Below are 16,195 nucleotides of genomic sequence, written 5' to 3' on the forward strand. Positions count from 1 at the left end.
GACCTAGGCTGGTCTCATAAAAGATACACCAGTACTTGATTGGGATTATGTTGGTAAATACTTGATTGGGATTATGAGAAAATTCAAGGGTGGTATTAGTAAACAACCAGAAATTATCCTAGGTGACCAGAGGTTGCACACAGTATTTGGGAAGGAGAACTGTAACTGCCATGTATCTCAGGGGCTGCCACAAAGAAGAGGGAGTCAAGCTATTTTCCAAGGCACCTGAAGGCAGGACAAGAAGCAACGGGTGGAAACTAAGCAAGGAGAGAAACAACCTAGAACTAAGGAGAAACTTCCTGACAGTTAGAACAATTAACCAGTGGAACAACCTGCCTCCAGAAGCAGCAAATGCTCCAACACTGGAGGTTTTTAAGAAGAGACTGGACAGCCATTTGTCCGAAATGGTATAGGATTTCCTGCCTGAGCAGGGGGTTGGACTAGATGACCTCCAAGGTCCCTTCCAACTTTACTATTATTATTATTATGTGTTGCCTATCTTGTCCTAGACCTAGGTGAACATTCTTCCCCCACCCCCAAGCTGGGCTCCCTTCTGCATATCAGGAAAAAAAGAAAGAAAAAAAGGATACATTAAGGAAGACTTCAGGAAGTACAGCTGTAGCAAAGAGAGAGTTCCTGATTACACCCAGGCTCAACTTGAAAAATTACTTTGGCTCACACCAGTGGCAGGACCGTACGCTCACTTTTCATACAAAGAGGCCCACATACCTCCGTTTAACAAGATCAGTGAAGGGAAAGGACTTCAGGCCAAGATCTTGAACTGTTGCTGCTGCCACTGAAAGCTACAACTTTTCCAATTCCCAGCCAGTATCTGGCAAGTTACAACCCCGATATATTCAGAGAATCCAAGCATGAGGAACAATTGGCTTAAGCCACCCTATGTAGTTTGGTCCTAGTTCCCAGAGGCTTAAGGGGAAGGGAAACCATTCCTGAAGCCTTTTGATCCTAAGTAGGCTACCTTTGATCTCTCTTTTGCAGTTGTTGCTTCCTCGAATTGCACAGAAAGCGCCATCAGCAGCCCCACAAACAGATTGTTTAAGCTGAAAACCTCCGCTGTGATAGACCATTGCCACGTTAGACGGGAAAACGAAAACATCCCCACAGCAAAGACTCCTGCCGCCTGCGAGCCAGAAAGCCTGCAAACACAGATAACAAGAAAATGCATCTTTTCCTCCATTATTACTAGTCCCCACTCCTCAGAATTAAATACAAACAAACAGATGCCACCACCTTCATTGGTGCTATCACCCCAAAACCCATACTGTAGCATCATGGAAAAAATATCTTTCTTTTGGCAGGATCCCACCAAAGCCTAGCCTGTCGGCATCTTTTTAACACTTGAGTTTTAAATTAATAACTAATTAGGTTGTTGTTACAGAAGAACAGCATCCCAAGATACTGATAAATCAAAACTACAGAAGCTTCACACATGCTAGAACTACAAAATACTATCAGACAAGGTGCACCGTAAGGCAATTTGGTGCATGTGCCTTTATTAGCTTCTATCTAGATCAGTGTTTCTCAACCTCAGCAACTGTTACGTGGACTTCAAGCATGCTGGGTAAGTATTCTGGGAGTTGAAGTCCACACATCTTAAAGCTGCTAAAGTTCAGAGACACTAATCTGGAGAGTCTCCACAAGGGCAGACCTAGTCAGCTCTGCACTTTCTGGAAACTGAACAAGGCTTGTCCTTGAATGGGGGAATTGCCTGGGACTCCCAGAGCTGCTGATTGCCCTGGAAAATTGAAAAGAATCCCCTGGATATAAGCAAGGGCAAACCACATCCATGCTGTCAAGTGATAATGTGGGAGTAAAAACCAATCCCTAGGAGGAGAGACTGAAATGGCAAGGGAGGGTTTAGCTGAGAGAAATGAGGTTTGGAAAGAAATGTAATATGTTCCTCAATATGCCTGAAAGGACATCACAAGGAGAAGGCCAGGATCTCTTCTTTCATATTTCAGAGTGCTGGATATGGAATAACAGATTTAAGTTACAGGGAGTGGGATCGATTACTTCGATCCGTGTTTCTCAACCTCAGCAACTTTAAGGTGTGTGGACTTCAACTGGCTGAGGAATTGTGGGAGTTGAAGTATACACATTTTAAAGTTGCTGAGGTAGAGAAACATTGACCTAGAGTGATGGTGGCTCTCACTCATTGGATATGTCCAAGCATATTGCCATTGTCTTGAATTGCTCTAACTTGGATTTTTGCTTTGAGCAGAGGTTGGATTCAATGGTCACTACCCATGAAAGGCCTTTATGTAAGAACCAAACAACATAATGTGCCTAGATACTGTGAACTACAACTTGTACAAGTATTATAAACAGTATTTTTATTTAGGATGTGCTTACCTCTAAGCCAGGGTTATCCAACCTCCGGGCTGTGGCCCGTTCGGAACGGGGTCACAGAAGTGATGGGTGAGCAACGTGAGAGGCAGGCGCGTGTGCCTGCTGCTCGAGCAAATGAAGCTACGTGCACACAAGCACTCGGCCACTGGTTGTGCATAATCAGTGGCTACTTGATGGCATTTAAATCTTTGGAAACACAGGCAGCATATTGTAAATACCACTCACTAAAGACTGTTTGTATTTATGAGCTTCCTAAATGCATCTGGTTGGCTGCTCTTAATGACAGGATCTGGACTAGATGTTCTGTTGGCCAACCCTCATAGCTAAGACTGCAAAGCTCAAATGGTCACACTGTTTCATTTTCCCAAAAAGCTGAAGAGGAGAGAAGAGGATCACCTCTCCTAGATCTGATTCCAACTAACAGATCCAAAAAAAGCCTTTTCGGGTTGAAAGTTTGGTATAAGCCAAATTTACTGCAGTTAACAATCTCAGGAAACAACAAACATGAAATGTATTATTGCTATATATTTCTTCTTGTAAGGGTTTCTGGATGGCCCATATAGGAAATCTTGAAAGAAAGCTTAATAGAGCAGAAGCCTCATCAGTCTCAAGCTATTAAAAGTATTTAAAATGTATTTATTCTGAATCCAAATAGCTCAGGGCAAACTTTCCTTAGGGAAACAATCTTCTATTTCACAAGTAGAGAACAAATGGGGAGAACTAGAAGTCTTAATGCAGGAAGATGAATATGATTTAGTGGGCAATGGTGAAACATAGAGAGAGGAAACTCATAAATGGAATGCAAGAATTGAAGAGTACAATTTATTTGAAAGGAACAGGCCACACACAAAGAGAGAATGTCACATTTGAAGGAGGTGTACCCATGCTCTGAGATCCAGAAATCTGAGCGTGAACAACCAATCAGAAATATTTAGGAAGAACGGAATGGAAGGGAACAACAAATGTGTTACTATGAGGTTGTATTATACACAACTGAAACAGATAGAGTATCTGGATAATATTCTTCTGGACATTAATTTTCAGAGAGAAAACTTACTAATAATGGAAATTTTAACTACACAGACATGGGATGGATGACTGTCATGGCCAAGACCACAAAGCTCCAAAAATGGTCTTATTGTTTTATTTTCTAAAAAGCTGAAAAAGAGATAAGAGGATCATCTCTCCTAGATCTGATCTCAACCAATGGAGAAGAGCTAGCTGAAAACCAGAGAAGTACCAAATGGAATCTTCTGAACAGATATTCTCAATTTAAATGAAGTACAACTGAACCTCATTCCATGGGGAAAAAAGGTGGGAGAGGGGCAGCTTAGAAAATCATTGTGAATCCATAGGGAACTTTCACCTGTGCTAAGAGTTAAAAAGGACAGAAGTAGAACATGATAAAATCAGTATAATCACTAAGGAGGTATACTAGCAAAGAGCACATGGTTATAGAAAGAAAGCTAATAAGATTAAAAGGGGTCTTATGTTTTCAAGAGAAGATAAAAACAATACAAGGGGCTCTTTGGTTTCATCAACAGAAAAAAAGTCAAAGGAAGGGTTAAGTCTCCCACTGGGAGAAAATGGGAGAATAAATAAAGGTAAAAAGACAAACCTTCTCAATTCCTATATTACTTCAATCTAACTCACAGAGTGGTAATGTGTTCAAATGAACTAAGCAGAAAAACTGACAACAGGAGAAAGCAGCAACCCAAGACATGTACAGAGATAGCTGAGGAATTCTTAACTAAGTTCAGTCTTCCAGAGCAGACCAGTTACATTTAAGGGCCTTGGAAGAACTTGCAGAAGTCATCTGCTCAGAAATCTACCTGGGTTGGATTTACCTAGACCTGTTCCTTAGGTTAGTCCTGAGTTATCAGCACAGCCCTACCAACCTAAGTCAAAGGGGAGTAATAGTCAGATATTACAGATATCTAACCATATGTAAATGACAAAATTATTTTGCCAATAATTGTAGCCTGCTGAGGGTTTAGCTTATTTTTGCTTCATGAAAAGAAAAACTATCTGGACTAACTCATGGGTGATTAACTGTCAGACTTCAAATCTCTGAAATGTTATATACAGGTAGTGCTCAACTTACAACCAATCTTTTAGGGACTGATTGAAGTTACAACAGCACTGAAAAGAGTGACTTATTACCAGTGTTTTGGTAAAAAAAAAAAAAGGTGCCAAAACTCACGCACAGCTCTGGCTCCAGTCAAAAGCCCTTTATGGAGCGGGGGGGGGGGTTGGATGAGGAGAAGAAACCGCTTTAGGGAGCTTCTGAGGTGCAGATCATGTGAGCAGCGTCAGCTGACGGACGCCATTGCTGCAGCTCTTGAGAGGGCGCTTGTTCGGAGCTGGCATGTCTTCTACTACCTCGTCCTCCTCCACCTCTGATGACATAGAGGCTTCCTCCGGAGCCAGAGTGACCAAGGCAGCAGCTGTGCTGCTGCTTTGGGAGCACACCTGGTCTCTCGAAGAGATTCGCTCCAGGAGTCAGTCCTGGTCCCTGGTGGCCAACACGGAGGTGAGGACAGGCGGTAGGGGGAGCCTCATGAACCAAGGCAGAGAAGAGGGTCTGCTTTCAGGGCCGTGGAAGTGTTTCCAGGTCGATCTTCGATGCCCCCAATTTCCCCGGGCAGCTTCCTTTCACCAAGCCAGAGCTTTACCGTACTCGCGCTGGCAGCTTAGAAGGAACCGGTTCTTCTGTTCAAAAAAAGGTGCCGGAACGCCGTTCCATGCGTTCTATGACGAAAAAAAGCACTGCTTATTACTATTTTTTACACTTAAGACTGCTGCAGCGTCTCTATGGTCAGGTGATTAAAATTTGGATGCTTGGCAACTGACTCGAAGTTATGACGGTTGCAGTGTCCTGGGGTCATGTGATCACCTTTTGCGACCTTCAGACATAATGTAACAACTGCAGTGATTCACTTAACAACTGTGGCAAGAAAGGTCATAAAATGAGGCAAAACTCACAACTGTCTTGCTTAGCAACGTAAGTCAAGGACTAGCTGTATATTTACATCTCTCTGACATTGTACAGCCCTTTGTTGCAGTTCCTGCTCCTCACCTTCCCAAAGCTCTGTGTTAACATCCTAGCTACTTTCTTTCAAGTCTGGGAAAATGTCCTGGTAAAGCTAAACGGAAACTCCAACCTGGTTTACAAAGTTTGGTTTTAGCCTTCTGCATTTTTTGTCTTTGTTACAGCTCTCTTGGTATCGTCCAACCAGGTGCTGCAAATTCAGAGTGCAGAAATGCTTTGGGGAAAATTCAGTACACTTGGAATGTTCCATTGTGGGACATTCCTGAGAAGTATTTTGTAAAGTAAGGGCACTGTCGAAATAGACACTGCAGTGAAATCCACTATTTCCTGGGCAGAAGTGATGAAAACTGTGTCATCGGATGGGGGTTCCTCTACCTCTACAGTAGTGTTTGTCAAGGTTGAGAAACACTGCTCTACAGGTGGCAGAGATCTCTCAAGGCAGCCCAGGAGGCGTTGTGACCCAGTCCATCATTCTGAGACGCACGTTCTCATATACATTTGAAATGCAGGCTTTTTTCTGGCACACTTTAAGCAGAGCTTGGGTGCCAGTCACAGAAGAGAAAGGTGAAGGCGGGGAGGGAGGAAGAGAGGAGAAGGGGATGAACTTGGCAGGAAACAGATTTAGCAATTTAAATGTTTTATAAGTGGGGGTGGGGTTTTTTCCCCAATAATTGAGGAAACTTTTCATAATCTGACATTTGTTAAAAAAAAAAAAAAACCTAGCAACTTATTAGAAATTATGCAGCAGAGTAGCTGTGGAAATAGGAGCTCGCTTCACAATTATGAAGTGGAGCTCGGAAGCCCTGGCCTATTGTGAGAAGTGGCATAAACCCCACAGAGGGCCTATCAGCTCCCTGGCAGGCAGGGGACTGCTCCATTGAAAGCTAGAGATACAAGCTGCAGGGCAAAAACCTGGCAGCTCCCTCCTGACCCCACAATCCCCTACTGCTGACAGATCCAAGCTCCATAGCAAATTAGACCTTCTCACATTACAATTGCAGAAGACAGATTCCATTAGCGGTATCTGAAATTGAGTGGAGAGCAGCTCCGTTATCAGACCTGACTCATAAGCGGTGCTATTAATCAGAGCTATGATAGCATTTATATATTTCAAGCTATCTGCGGAGGCTGTGATATTCTGCTACAAAGGGTTGATGGGACTTAGGGAAGGGAACAATGGAGCTTTCTGGGAAAAGCAGAGTAAATCAAGAAAGTCTATGACTTCCACACATTCTGAAGGGATTGTGGTTTACATAAATTTTCTCCCAATTGGAGACTGAGCTCTTCCTCATCTTACACATGGGATTTAGTTGTCACTCAATGGGAACAGCTGTGAAAAGGTGAAGCAGCCCACCGTTCAGAATACTGCCTCCGCTTTTAAAGCAATTAACCCATGAACAGGAGGATACCTGGTGATATCAAGAGGATTAGACTAGGCAGTGCTTTATTAACATTTCCTTGAACTAATTCTAACTCTGACTAGCTGTCATGAAAGGGCTCTTCAGTCTTTCTTCTTTAATTTTATTTTAAGGAGAGAAAGGGAATAAGTTTTTTTCCCCTTTCCTTCCCCTCCACTTGCCCACTTTCAAAATGAGGCTCATATCCTCAAACCTAAATTGTGTCTGTTTTTTAAGTAAATGCAAATTAAGACGTGTGGGGGTAAGATTTATTTAATGTAACTATTAAGTCTAATTCAATGCAAATTTGTTGCAAAAATCTCTCCCTCCCTCCCTCTTTCTCTCTCTGTGTGTGTGTGAGAGAGAGAGAGATCAATTAGCCAAAAGGTCATGGTAGATAGTCACCTAAAAGAGAAATTAATACAAGAGCTTTTTATAGTCTTTTATTCCACATCCTTGCTTTGTTAAACTTAAGAATGTACTTTCATTTAAATATTAGCTTCTTTGGGAATTTTTAACAGCACTTGAAATACTCCAGAAAAAGACCTTTATCTAGAATAATCTCTGAAAAAATGTTTCCAAATAAACCTTTGGAAGATGCTACAATTTTTTCAGATACATCATTTTTAACTTTCTGCTTCTGATGGTATGGGATAATGGCCACAAATGCAACCTTTGAAAGGAATAAATTATCTGCTTATGAGTAAAGATTTCATCTTCTCCTTACTGATGGTCCTTGTTTAGCAAGTACCTCTTGCAGTTTAGCAAGTACCATTTGCAGTTACAACAATGACAAAAAAAAGTAATTTTGTGTCCAGGCCTCACATTTATAACCTTCACAGGTCTGTAAAGCAAAGGAAAATTGAAGTAAGATCAGAAGCAAACTTGTGGCTTCTCTTAGCAATTGTTCACTTACCAACCAAATTGTGGCCCCTAACATGTTTGCTAAAGGAAGACAATTGTATTGGTAAATAGAAGCACAAACTCACACACCTGGGACAGTTGAAAACCTGACCAATCACTTTGCCTCACAGTAAGCAGATAAAGAACACGAGGAAATTGGGAGACGCATGGCACAGAGGCCTCATCCAGCCCATTGACTAACAAACCCTCTGCTAAGCAGGAAGAAAGGAAGACCACAGTCCTGTAGACAGAAATGCTAATGGTAGAATAAAGCCAAGTGTACTGTAAAGCCTCACCTGAAATTTCCTAAGGTTAAAAAATAACCTAGAACTGACTAAGGAGAAAATTCCTAACACTGAGAACAATTAACAATTAACCAGTGGAACAAATTGCCTTTAGAGGTTGTGGGTATCCTATCACTGGAGAATTTTAAGAAGAGACTGGACAGCCATTTATCAGAAATAGCATAGGTCTCCTACAAGAAGGGGGTTGGACCAGATGATCTCCAAGGTCCCTTCCAACTCTGTTACTGTTACAGAAAAGAATAAATTGTAAGTTCATCCTATGAGATTTGAAATCTTCATGCCAAATAATTAACCAACAGGGTCCAAACAATATGCTCAGTTATGATTTCTTAACAATCTCATTGATTACATGCCAATGGTTGGGTTTATACAACTCAGTGAATTACAAATGTACAAAACCTATTTTGGCTTAGAGTGATGTGTGAATGCACCCAACGAGAAGCAAACTTTCATTTAATAAATGAACACAATGCAAAGCCAATGCTTAAAAGTCACACTGAATTATAACGTATTTTGTTCTGCCTTAACTTTAAACTTTAAAGATTAAGAGTTTCTCCATTCTTCTTCATTCACATACATGCACACAATAGAGTGCTTATGATTCCTTTTGCTTCAGATTTCAGCTATGTCTGCGAACAGGCAAAAGAATCAATTCTGCCCCTGTAAATCCTTGCTATTATATGAAGCAAATTTCATTTTCAGTCTTCAGCCTTCCACTCCTTTTGCAAGAAATAGAAACTAAAAATTAAAACAAAAGCCAGACAAGCTTTCTTAAAATTGTTTTTCCATCTCTTTATATTAGCACACAACTGCATTTTTTTCAATATAGAGAATTTCATAACAGAGTTTGAGTTACAGCAAAAAGTTACGTATACTTCCAATTTATGCTTATATCCTTCCTTTCATGCTGTTAAGCAAACATGAAAATGTTCTGATGGCCTAATATCTGTTATGCAATTCCAAATGTACATGGAATGAATGAAAATGCTATTTCTCAGCATCCCTGGAAAATGCTAAATATACCACTATAACTGCAAATCCTTAACAAGAGATTTATTAAACAATGACAACTTAATTCTGAAAAATGCTGGCAAGACTTTTTTTTTTTTTGCTATTTGAGTTATAATGTCTATTTCTCGTCTGCTAAAAGTGATAACACAAATTAGCAGCCACATCCTCCCCATCTAAGAGAAAGCAGTCAAAACGTCTCTTACATAAAAACATGACATTTTTTGTCAGCAAAATAAGACTTGCAGATTTCATTAACACTCCATCGCTTTGTCAAAACTTCTAAAACCACAACACACAAAACAATGTTTAAATTTTATTTCCTGCTTTGTCACAAAGAAAAAAAATAACCAATGCATCTACTTAAATCAGTGCCATATAAACCGTGATTTTATAAGCAACCAATTTTTAGGAAAGCAAAGGACAGAAGAGAAGAAATATCTGGTTTTAAAACTGCGCAATAGAGAACATTCTCCTGCAGCCAAAATTAAAATATTAAACTTTGGGGGGAGGATTAAAAGTATCTTTTGAAAATCATCGATTTCAGATAAATATAGAAGGAAATTGGGAGGCTTCAAAAACCGCAAACATCAAATAGGAGGGGAGGAGAAAAAAATGCTTTGCTACCTGGCAGAATTGAAATTCTGATTAGAAGAACAAAGTGTCAGAATTCACTTAACACTAATCCACGTGTAGAACAATGTCCTCCTAAGCAGCAATGAATTAAACGACAAGAGTGTCGCCCAATTAAACATTAAAATGAAACTATCGTGCTCTGCAAACAACATGAAACTTAAGAGATGTCTCCAAACAGATGCCAATAAAAGGAACAAACTCTATTACAAGAACTGATTTACATAGCGTATAAATGAAGAAAACGTGTACGTGGGGAGGGGTGGTTTGTTTAAGAAACAAAACCCACAACAATCACAACTGTAATTGTTCACTGTACTCCACTGTTGGCGCAGAAAACCCACGAGGCCGGTGTTATGTACAAAGAAGAAAAGGTTTTTTAGAAGGTTAAGTTCAGGTCACCCGACAAATGAAATTGTAACAACCCAAAGTGACACTGTATAATGTCTTCTTCCACTGAATCAATAGGCCACCCTCTCCACAAATTGCCATAGAGATGGCAAGGGGTTGTATTGTTTGATGAGACAACAGATTTCCCACTTGAACTGCATTGTTCCTGAAGGATGCATCCTTTTATTATTTGGCATCTTAAAAAAAAAAAGAGAGACCATCCATATTCACAGCATCTATCGGGATACAGAAAGGACCCAACCTATCTCCCCCAAGGGGAAAAAAAAAACCTTTCAAGTCTTTTTTGGGGATTTACCTCATGTAAAGGTTAGGAATGTCTGAAGTCTATAAATTTGCCCCAGGATATTTAGACCCCAGTGAATTTTTCCAGTTAAAATGATCTGTCTAAACCATTAAAGTAGAGAGGAAAGGAAGCAACTCTTCAGACATTGAAAACAAACTGGTTGAGCCATTCCAAAGGAACCTGAAGGTCCTTTGAATTTTTATTTATTTAAGAAGAGATTATCGCAATGTGCATGCAAACAGCAGCTGCCATCTCAAGGCAGATTTGACAACCAAATCTGAAAATATATTAGCAATATTTAAGCATCTATAGTGTGAATGCAAATTCCTTTGCAGCAGCACATAGAGTTGGCATGATCTATAAACCACTGAAATTCAGAGTACAGCCAGCAAACATTGCTGGAAGGGTATATTTCCAGCCTTCAAATCAGAAATGCATGCACAAATATTTAGTTCTGAAGGTTTTAAAAAGTCTCTCTCCCACCCCCTCCCTCCCTCTCCCCCCTTCTCTCTCACATACACACCCACACAGATGCAGCATAACACAAACCAGGCCAGCCAAATGGTGCCACCCCAAAATGAGGGACTCTAAACCTAAGCATAATAACCTATCTTCGTTATTGGCAGAAGGAAGGAAGGAAGGAAGGAAGGAAGGAAGGAAGGAAGGAAGGAAGGAAGGAAGGAAGGAAGGAAGGAAGGAAGGAAGGAAGGAAGGACGGAAGGAAGGAAGGAAGGGAGGGAGGGAGGGAGGGAGGGAGGGAGGGAGGGAAAGTAGCATGTTCTTCTACAACTTTAAAGTATGCATCTAATTTTGTACAGCTTTGCATTCAGAATGCAGGTACAACTAAATATTAATGCCATTATTTTTTTTAAAAAACCAATTAATTTGCCTGTTTCTTCACCTCCCATGAATCAACTGAAATGCAACAAAAATTACCCCCTCCCAATGCCATTCCTTTGCAAGGTTTCAGCCTGTGAACTTAAAAAAGGTGAAGGACGAAGGCGGATGCTTCAAGGAGCAGTATTAGTTAGAAAGCATTAAAGATTAATTTAAATGAGTTCAATGCTATTTCTCCATCATCACGCCCACTAATGGAATGTGAGCTATTATTTATTCTTCCCTAACATATATGCTCAATGCTGTTACTAACTGACAAAAAGCATCCTTGCCTTGAGAGTTTCTGCTTTAAATATTTTCCTTCAAAAGCTTTGGGCCTTTTATTATTTTTAACCCTCTTTCTTTGCACTACAGTACACTGAAAATTAGTTAAGGATGAATTATCTGATAGGGGAAGTCCTATTCATAAAATCTTAAGGAAGTGTACTTAAGCAAATAAGGGACTGAAGAGAGTTCTCCCTGCAGGCAATATGGAAAGCATTTAACCCAGCCAAGGAAAGAAAATCAGAAAATAATTCACCGAACCTTCTTCCCCGCTCACCCTGCATTAATTTTAACAAAGATCGCAAGAGTGCTTGGCAAAGTACAGGACAGGTTTGGATTTCAAATTAACATTACGGGAGATGCTAATCCTTATTCAACCGAAAAGGACGTGTGTAATAAGGAACATTCAAAGACTCCTAACTCTTCCCATCCCTCTATTTAGAGGTGGCATTCACCTTCCTGAGACATTCCTGCCTATCTCTTTTGCACCATGGGATTTTTTATTATTATTACTATTATACATATTTTTCCTCCTACTAATTGAGAAATTTGACTCCTCTCAAAATATTCCAAAGCATTGTTGGGGCATTATTTTCATCTTTTCATAAAAATATAGAAACCTATTATAACGGCCAGGGTGACCCAGCATGTTGGCATATTGACAGTGGTAACTCAACGCTTGGACGTTAATTGGCCAGGAACATTTTTTTTTTTTACAGACTGGCCTTGGGCAACACAGTATCTGTCAGCCTCAGTTCCCAACCCATAAAATGGGATTATTGCAACGATTAACTGTATTTTCTAAATAAGATTAGAAAGTCTGCCCAAGAGGTTTCTACAATCCCTTAATTAAGACCAATGTATTTATATAAAAGTAAATATTTTCCAACATTACAGAGTAGGGAGAGGAAGGGGAAGCAATGGAGCTTCCGGTATTTTGAATGCTTTCAGAATAACTTTTATGTGGTAATAATTTTTAATGTCTGCAAAACAATCCAGTTCTCCATTATGGGACAAGTAAAGTGATTGGAGTGGAATTCTGGGGGTATCCTAAACATTGAAGGGCACTGCCCTCAAGTCATTGGTAGACCCCTAACTAAATGTTCTAAAATGTTCACTATATCAAATAAAACATACTTTTCACGGTTAATCACAAAGGATTAGGAGCTGCTTCTTCTACGTGACAATCTCTCTCACTTGGGGTTTGCATGTGAATACCCAACCTTTGTACACGGGTTCAATTTTATCCGTCTTTCCTAACCAATCCATAATCAACTGAGAAGAAAAATCACTTTTGGATAGACAGGATTACTATGATTGGATTTATCCATATGGTCCCAGAATGCACACAGATAATTACACTGAAAAGTCATACAGTCCTCCATCTGAATACCGTCTCCCAAAGAATTCAGTAGGGTAACTTAGGCAAGGCAGTCTCTCCCAGCCTCAGTTTCCCCATTTGAAATAAGGGGCATAAGAGCACAACTGTAGTTTGCAGGGCTGCTATACAATTCATAGTCAGGCAATGCAGTTGAAGCCTGTGAACAAGTCTGCCTGGAAGACATGTCACTATAGCCACAAAGTCACCAGGCATCTGAGCTCAACTTGAACAACTTTAGTTTTGTCTGTCTATGTGCCACAGGTCATCCCCATCTACAAGGGGAAAAGTCATCCCTGCATCTGCTCTGCTGAATTAAAGCATAGAGAATCATCTCTCACAGGTGCAAATACAAATGAAAGGAGCATAAACCAGGCCTTCAAACTCTGGAGAAAGCTATCCTTATCAAAAATTGTAATAGTATGCAGAGAAACCTTCTCATGTGAGGACAGGAAGACAAAAAGATGGGCAAAAGTAACAACGTATATTTGTTTATATTCTCATTTTTGCATGCTTAGAACACAGTATCCAATGCAGAAAAAGGCAGATTTTGTTAACAATGTCCAACAATCCTGCTCACACAGCTACATAGTCGCAATATATGGTTTTCTTTTCACACCACAATTCTTTAATTCCATGCAGTTCAGTCGGCACTATTTCTTGCTTATGGTACCCAACACAGGTAAAATAGACAGAATAAAGATCATCAAGAGGCATCTGCCTCCATTTTGTAATACTAACAATTAAACAGTTTGTCAGTACAGTTGACACTTGTATTGTTTAATATTTTAAAGCCATCTGCATCTTTCTTTAATGACAAACTTTGTTACTTCTGGTTAGATAAACCTGGTCACTGATGTATTATAATAAGAGAGAACAATGTTATCACTCTCCTGAAATAAATTAGTTTGGCAGTTTTGTGCTCTGGGTGTTTTGTATTTTTTTTCTTTTTCTTTTTTTCCCAGTAAGTTCAATGTCAAATGACCAACTGAAATTCTGTAAACAGTAGGCAGTTGAATCAATTAACAGTCTGGACCCAATGCCGTAGGAGCAACTAGTTTAATGGCCCACTAGATGTGAAAGCCATCAAATTATTATGAACTTTTACATCTAATTGCAATATTATATCACAGAAAAATATCCTTTCTAGTATACCTTGAAGATATTTCACTCGGTAGATTTTATTTATCATAAAGATGATAATCTGCAGAATATGAATATATATATGGATATAAAAAGTTGGAAAGCACCCATGGGATCTACTGTACCTGACAACTGTATAAAACAAAAGCGATGCTGCAGCTGCCCCCAACAATGCGCAGAAGAGATTAACGCGATACGCAGCAGAACCACAGGGAAAAAGCTCAATGGCCAGTTTAGCCAGAAGAGTGAAGAGAGGGTAGCCCGGAGGATGAGCAACCTGTGAACAACAAAAGACTTCTGTTTTGAGATGTCACAATGGCCATTTAATGGAGAAATGGCTTTCTTATTAGCTTAATCATAAACAGTTAGAGTACTATGCCTTAAAAAGCTGCTCTTCTCCCTTCCTTCCTCCCTCCCTCCCTCCCTCCCTCTCTCTCTCTCTCTCTCTCATACACAAACACACTCTTCTGTAAGTGCTAATTTTAAATACAGCAAAACATTTGCCTTAACGTATGTGGATGCACAACATATAGATAGAGCAGATCACTTTAAAAAGTGGAGACACGTATTACTATTATCCCCTAAATGGCTTGAAGTCTGGATTCAGCATGTATTCCGGCCATTCAAAATGCTGGGTTTCTTTTTATTATACAATTATAAAAGAGAGAAAAGAGGGAAAAAACAGATGCTGAACTATTTTATTGGTTAGCAAGTTGAAAGACCACACTGCTATCGGATTACCACCGTGATGACAGTCCTTAAGGTTTTGCCTAAAGGGGATCATGCGCCTTAATAAAGTTTATTGAATAATAAAACTTATTAAAATTGTTAACCCGATTTATTTTTATTCTCTCCAGCTTATACAAAATTTGGATTGATAATAAGCCAGCTACTGTATATACAGTAAAGCCTTTACTTTATAATTTAGTTTAATTGGATTTAAAACTTGGAGTAAATTGTCGTGTGCCATACTTATAAGTTAGAAAAACTGTGGTTTGAAAATATATTAATCTACTTTAACTCCATGCTTAATTAAACTTCCTTAATTCCTAAAACTGTTAATGAGAGCATTGATTAAACAATACAACTAATACTCACTCCAAGCTCATAGGCAGCTGTGATCAGTTCCCCTGTGAAAAAATAATATAAAACCAATAATTACTATTATGGAATGACACTCCTCCCAAATTTTCAAACTGCAAACCCTTACGTTGGGGGTTTTGCATTAATTTGACTGCATAAAAGTGTAAATCTGTGGAGATTTAGCAGCATGAAATTTTCCAAGAGTATTTTCTTTCCCCTCTGATGTCAATGCACAAAGTATTCTTTTGTCATATTTTCTTGACTCTCCTACCAGCAGAAAAGCGAAGGTGAGTTGTAGCTGTTAATGATGAATAACAACAACAAAAACATCAACATCATTCTTTAAAGTTTGGAGTAATTAAGGGCAGAGGCCACATGAAAAAGACAAAATAACCGAGAAAATTTGATTTCACAGCTCAGCCTTCGACTTTGTATATGAATTCTTGATACTGTTTTTTTTAAAATCAGTGTGGACTTCTATTTTAGGACAGGACAATTATCCTACTAAGGATATATATTTATTCCCAAGTGCCTTGCAAATTTTATACTGAGTTACAATTTCCCCAGCCTTCAGGCTTTTATTCATCAGCAGCCCTACTGAATTTTCCACTGATCATTTTATTTTGAAAAAAAAAACCAAATACAAATACAAACGTGTTACAGTTCAGCTTCATTAATATCCTCTTCAGCATACTGCATTTTCAAAACATTCAAGTCAGATGGTCCAAGGTAAATTTGGTTATGTTTTTGCAAAGAACTTCCGGGGAGAGACAGAGTTTTCCCCCTCCTTTGAGGGCCATTTACTCTTCTCTCTTTGGGGGGGGGGGGTTAAAAAAAAAGAAAAGAAAGAAAAGCCTAACCAAAATAGATTTTTTTCAAAATTTGATGTTTCCACACAAAACAACAAAATTGTTATCCTTAAGGACTGAATCCAAAGATTCAGGGATAATTTTTGCAATCTTTATGTTTGTTCAGGTAGGTCTCAATTAATACGGTTCATAAATTATACAAAATGGTCACGTTATTTGAATTTGTGCTATTCAAAGTGATATTTCTATGGGAAATATG

General features: G+C 39.3%; 1 protein-coding gene across 1 annotated transcript in view; it reads right to left on the reverse strand.

Annotated features, from left to right (window-relative positions):
- Positions 1-14,354, reverse strand: part of TMEM260 (transmembrane protein 260) — a gene marked incomplete at its 5' end in the record, with an annotated part of 34,615 nt that extends 20,261 nt beyond the window's left edge. The window contains 2 exons of the mRNA XM_029284597.1: positions 980-1,157; positions 14,170-14,354. Of these exons, the coding sequence (XP_029140430.1) occupies positions 980-1,157; positions 14,170-14,354 (363 nt within the window). The remainder of the gene's footprint in view (positions 1-979; positions 1,158-14,169) is intronic.
- Positions 14,355-16,195: the final 1,841 nt, after the last annotated feature.

Source organism: Protobothrops mucrosquamatus, unplaced genomic scaffold, assembly GCF_001527695.2.
Source record: "Protobothrops mucrosquamatus isolate PMUCROS unplaced genomic scaffold, P.Mucros_1.0 scaffold_139, whole genome shotgun sequence".
NCBI classification, from domain to species: Eukaryota; Metazoa; Chordata; class Lepidosauria; order Squamata; family Viperidae; genus Protobothrops; species Protobothrops mucrosquamatus.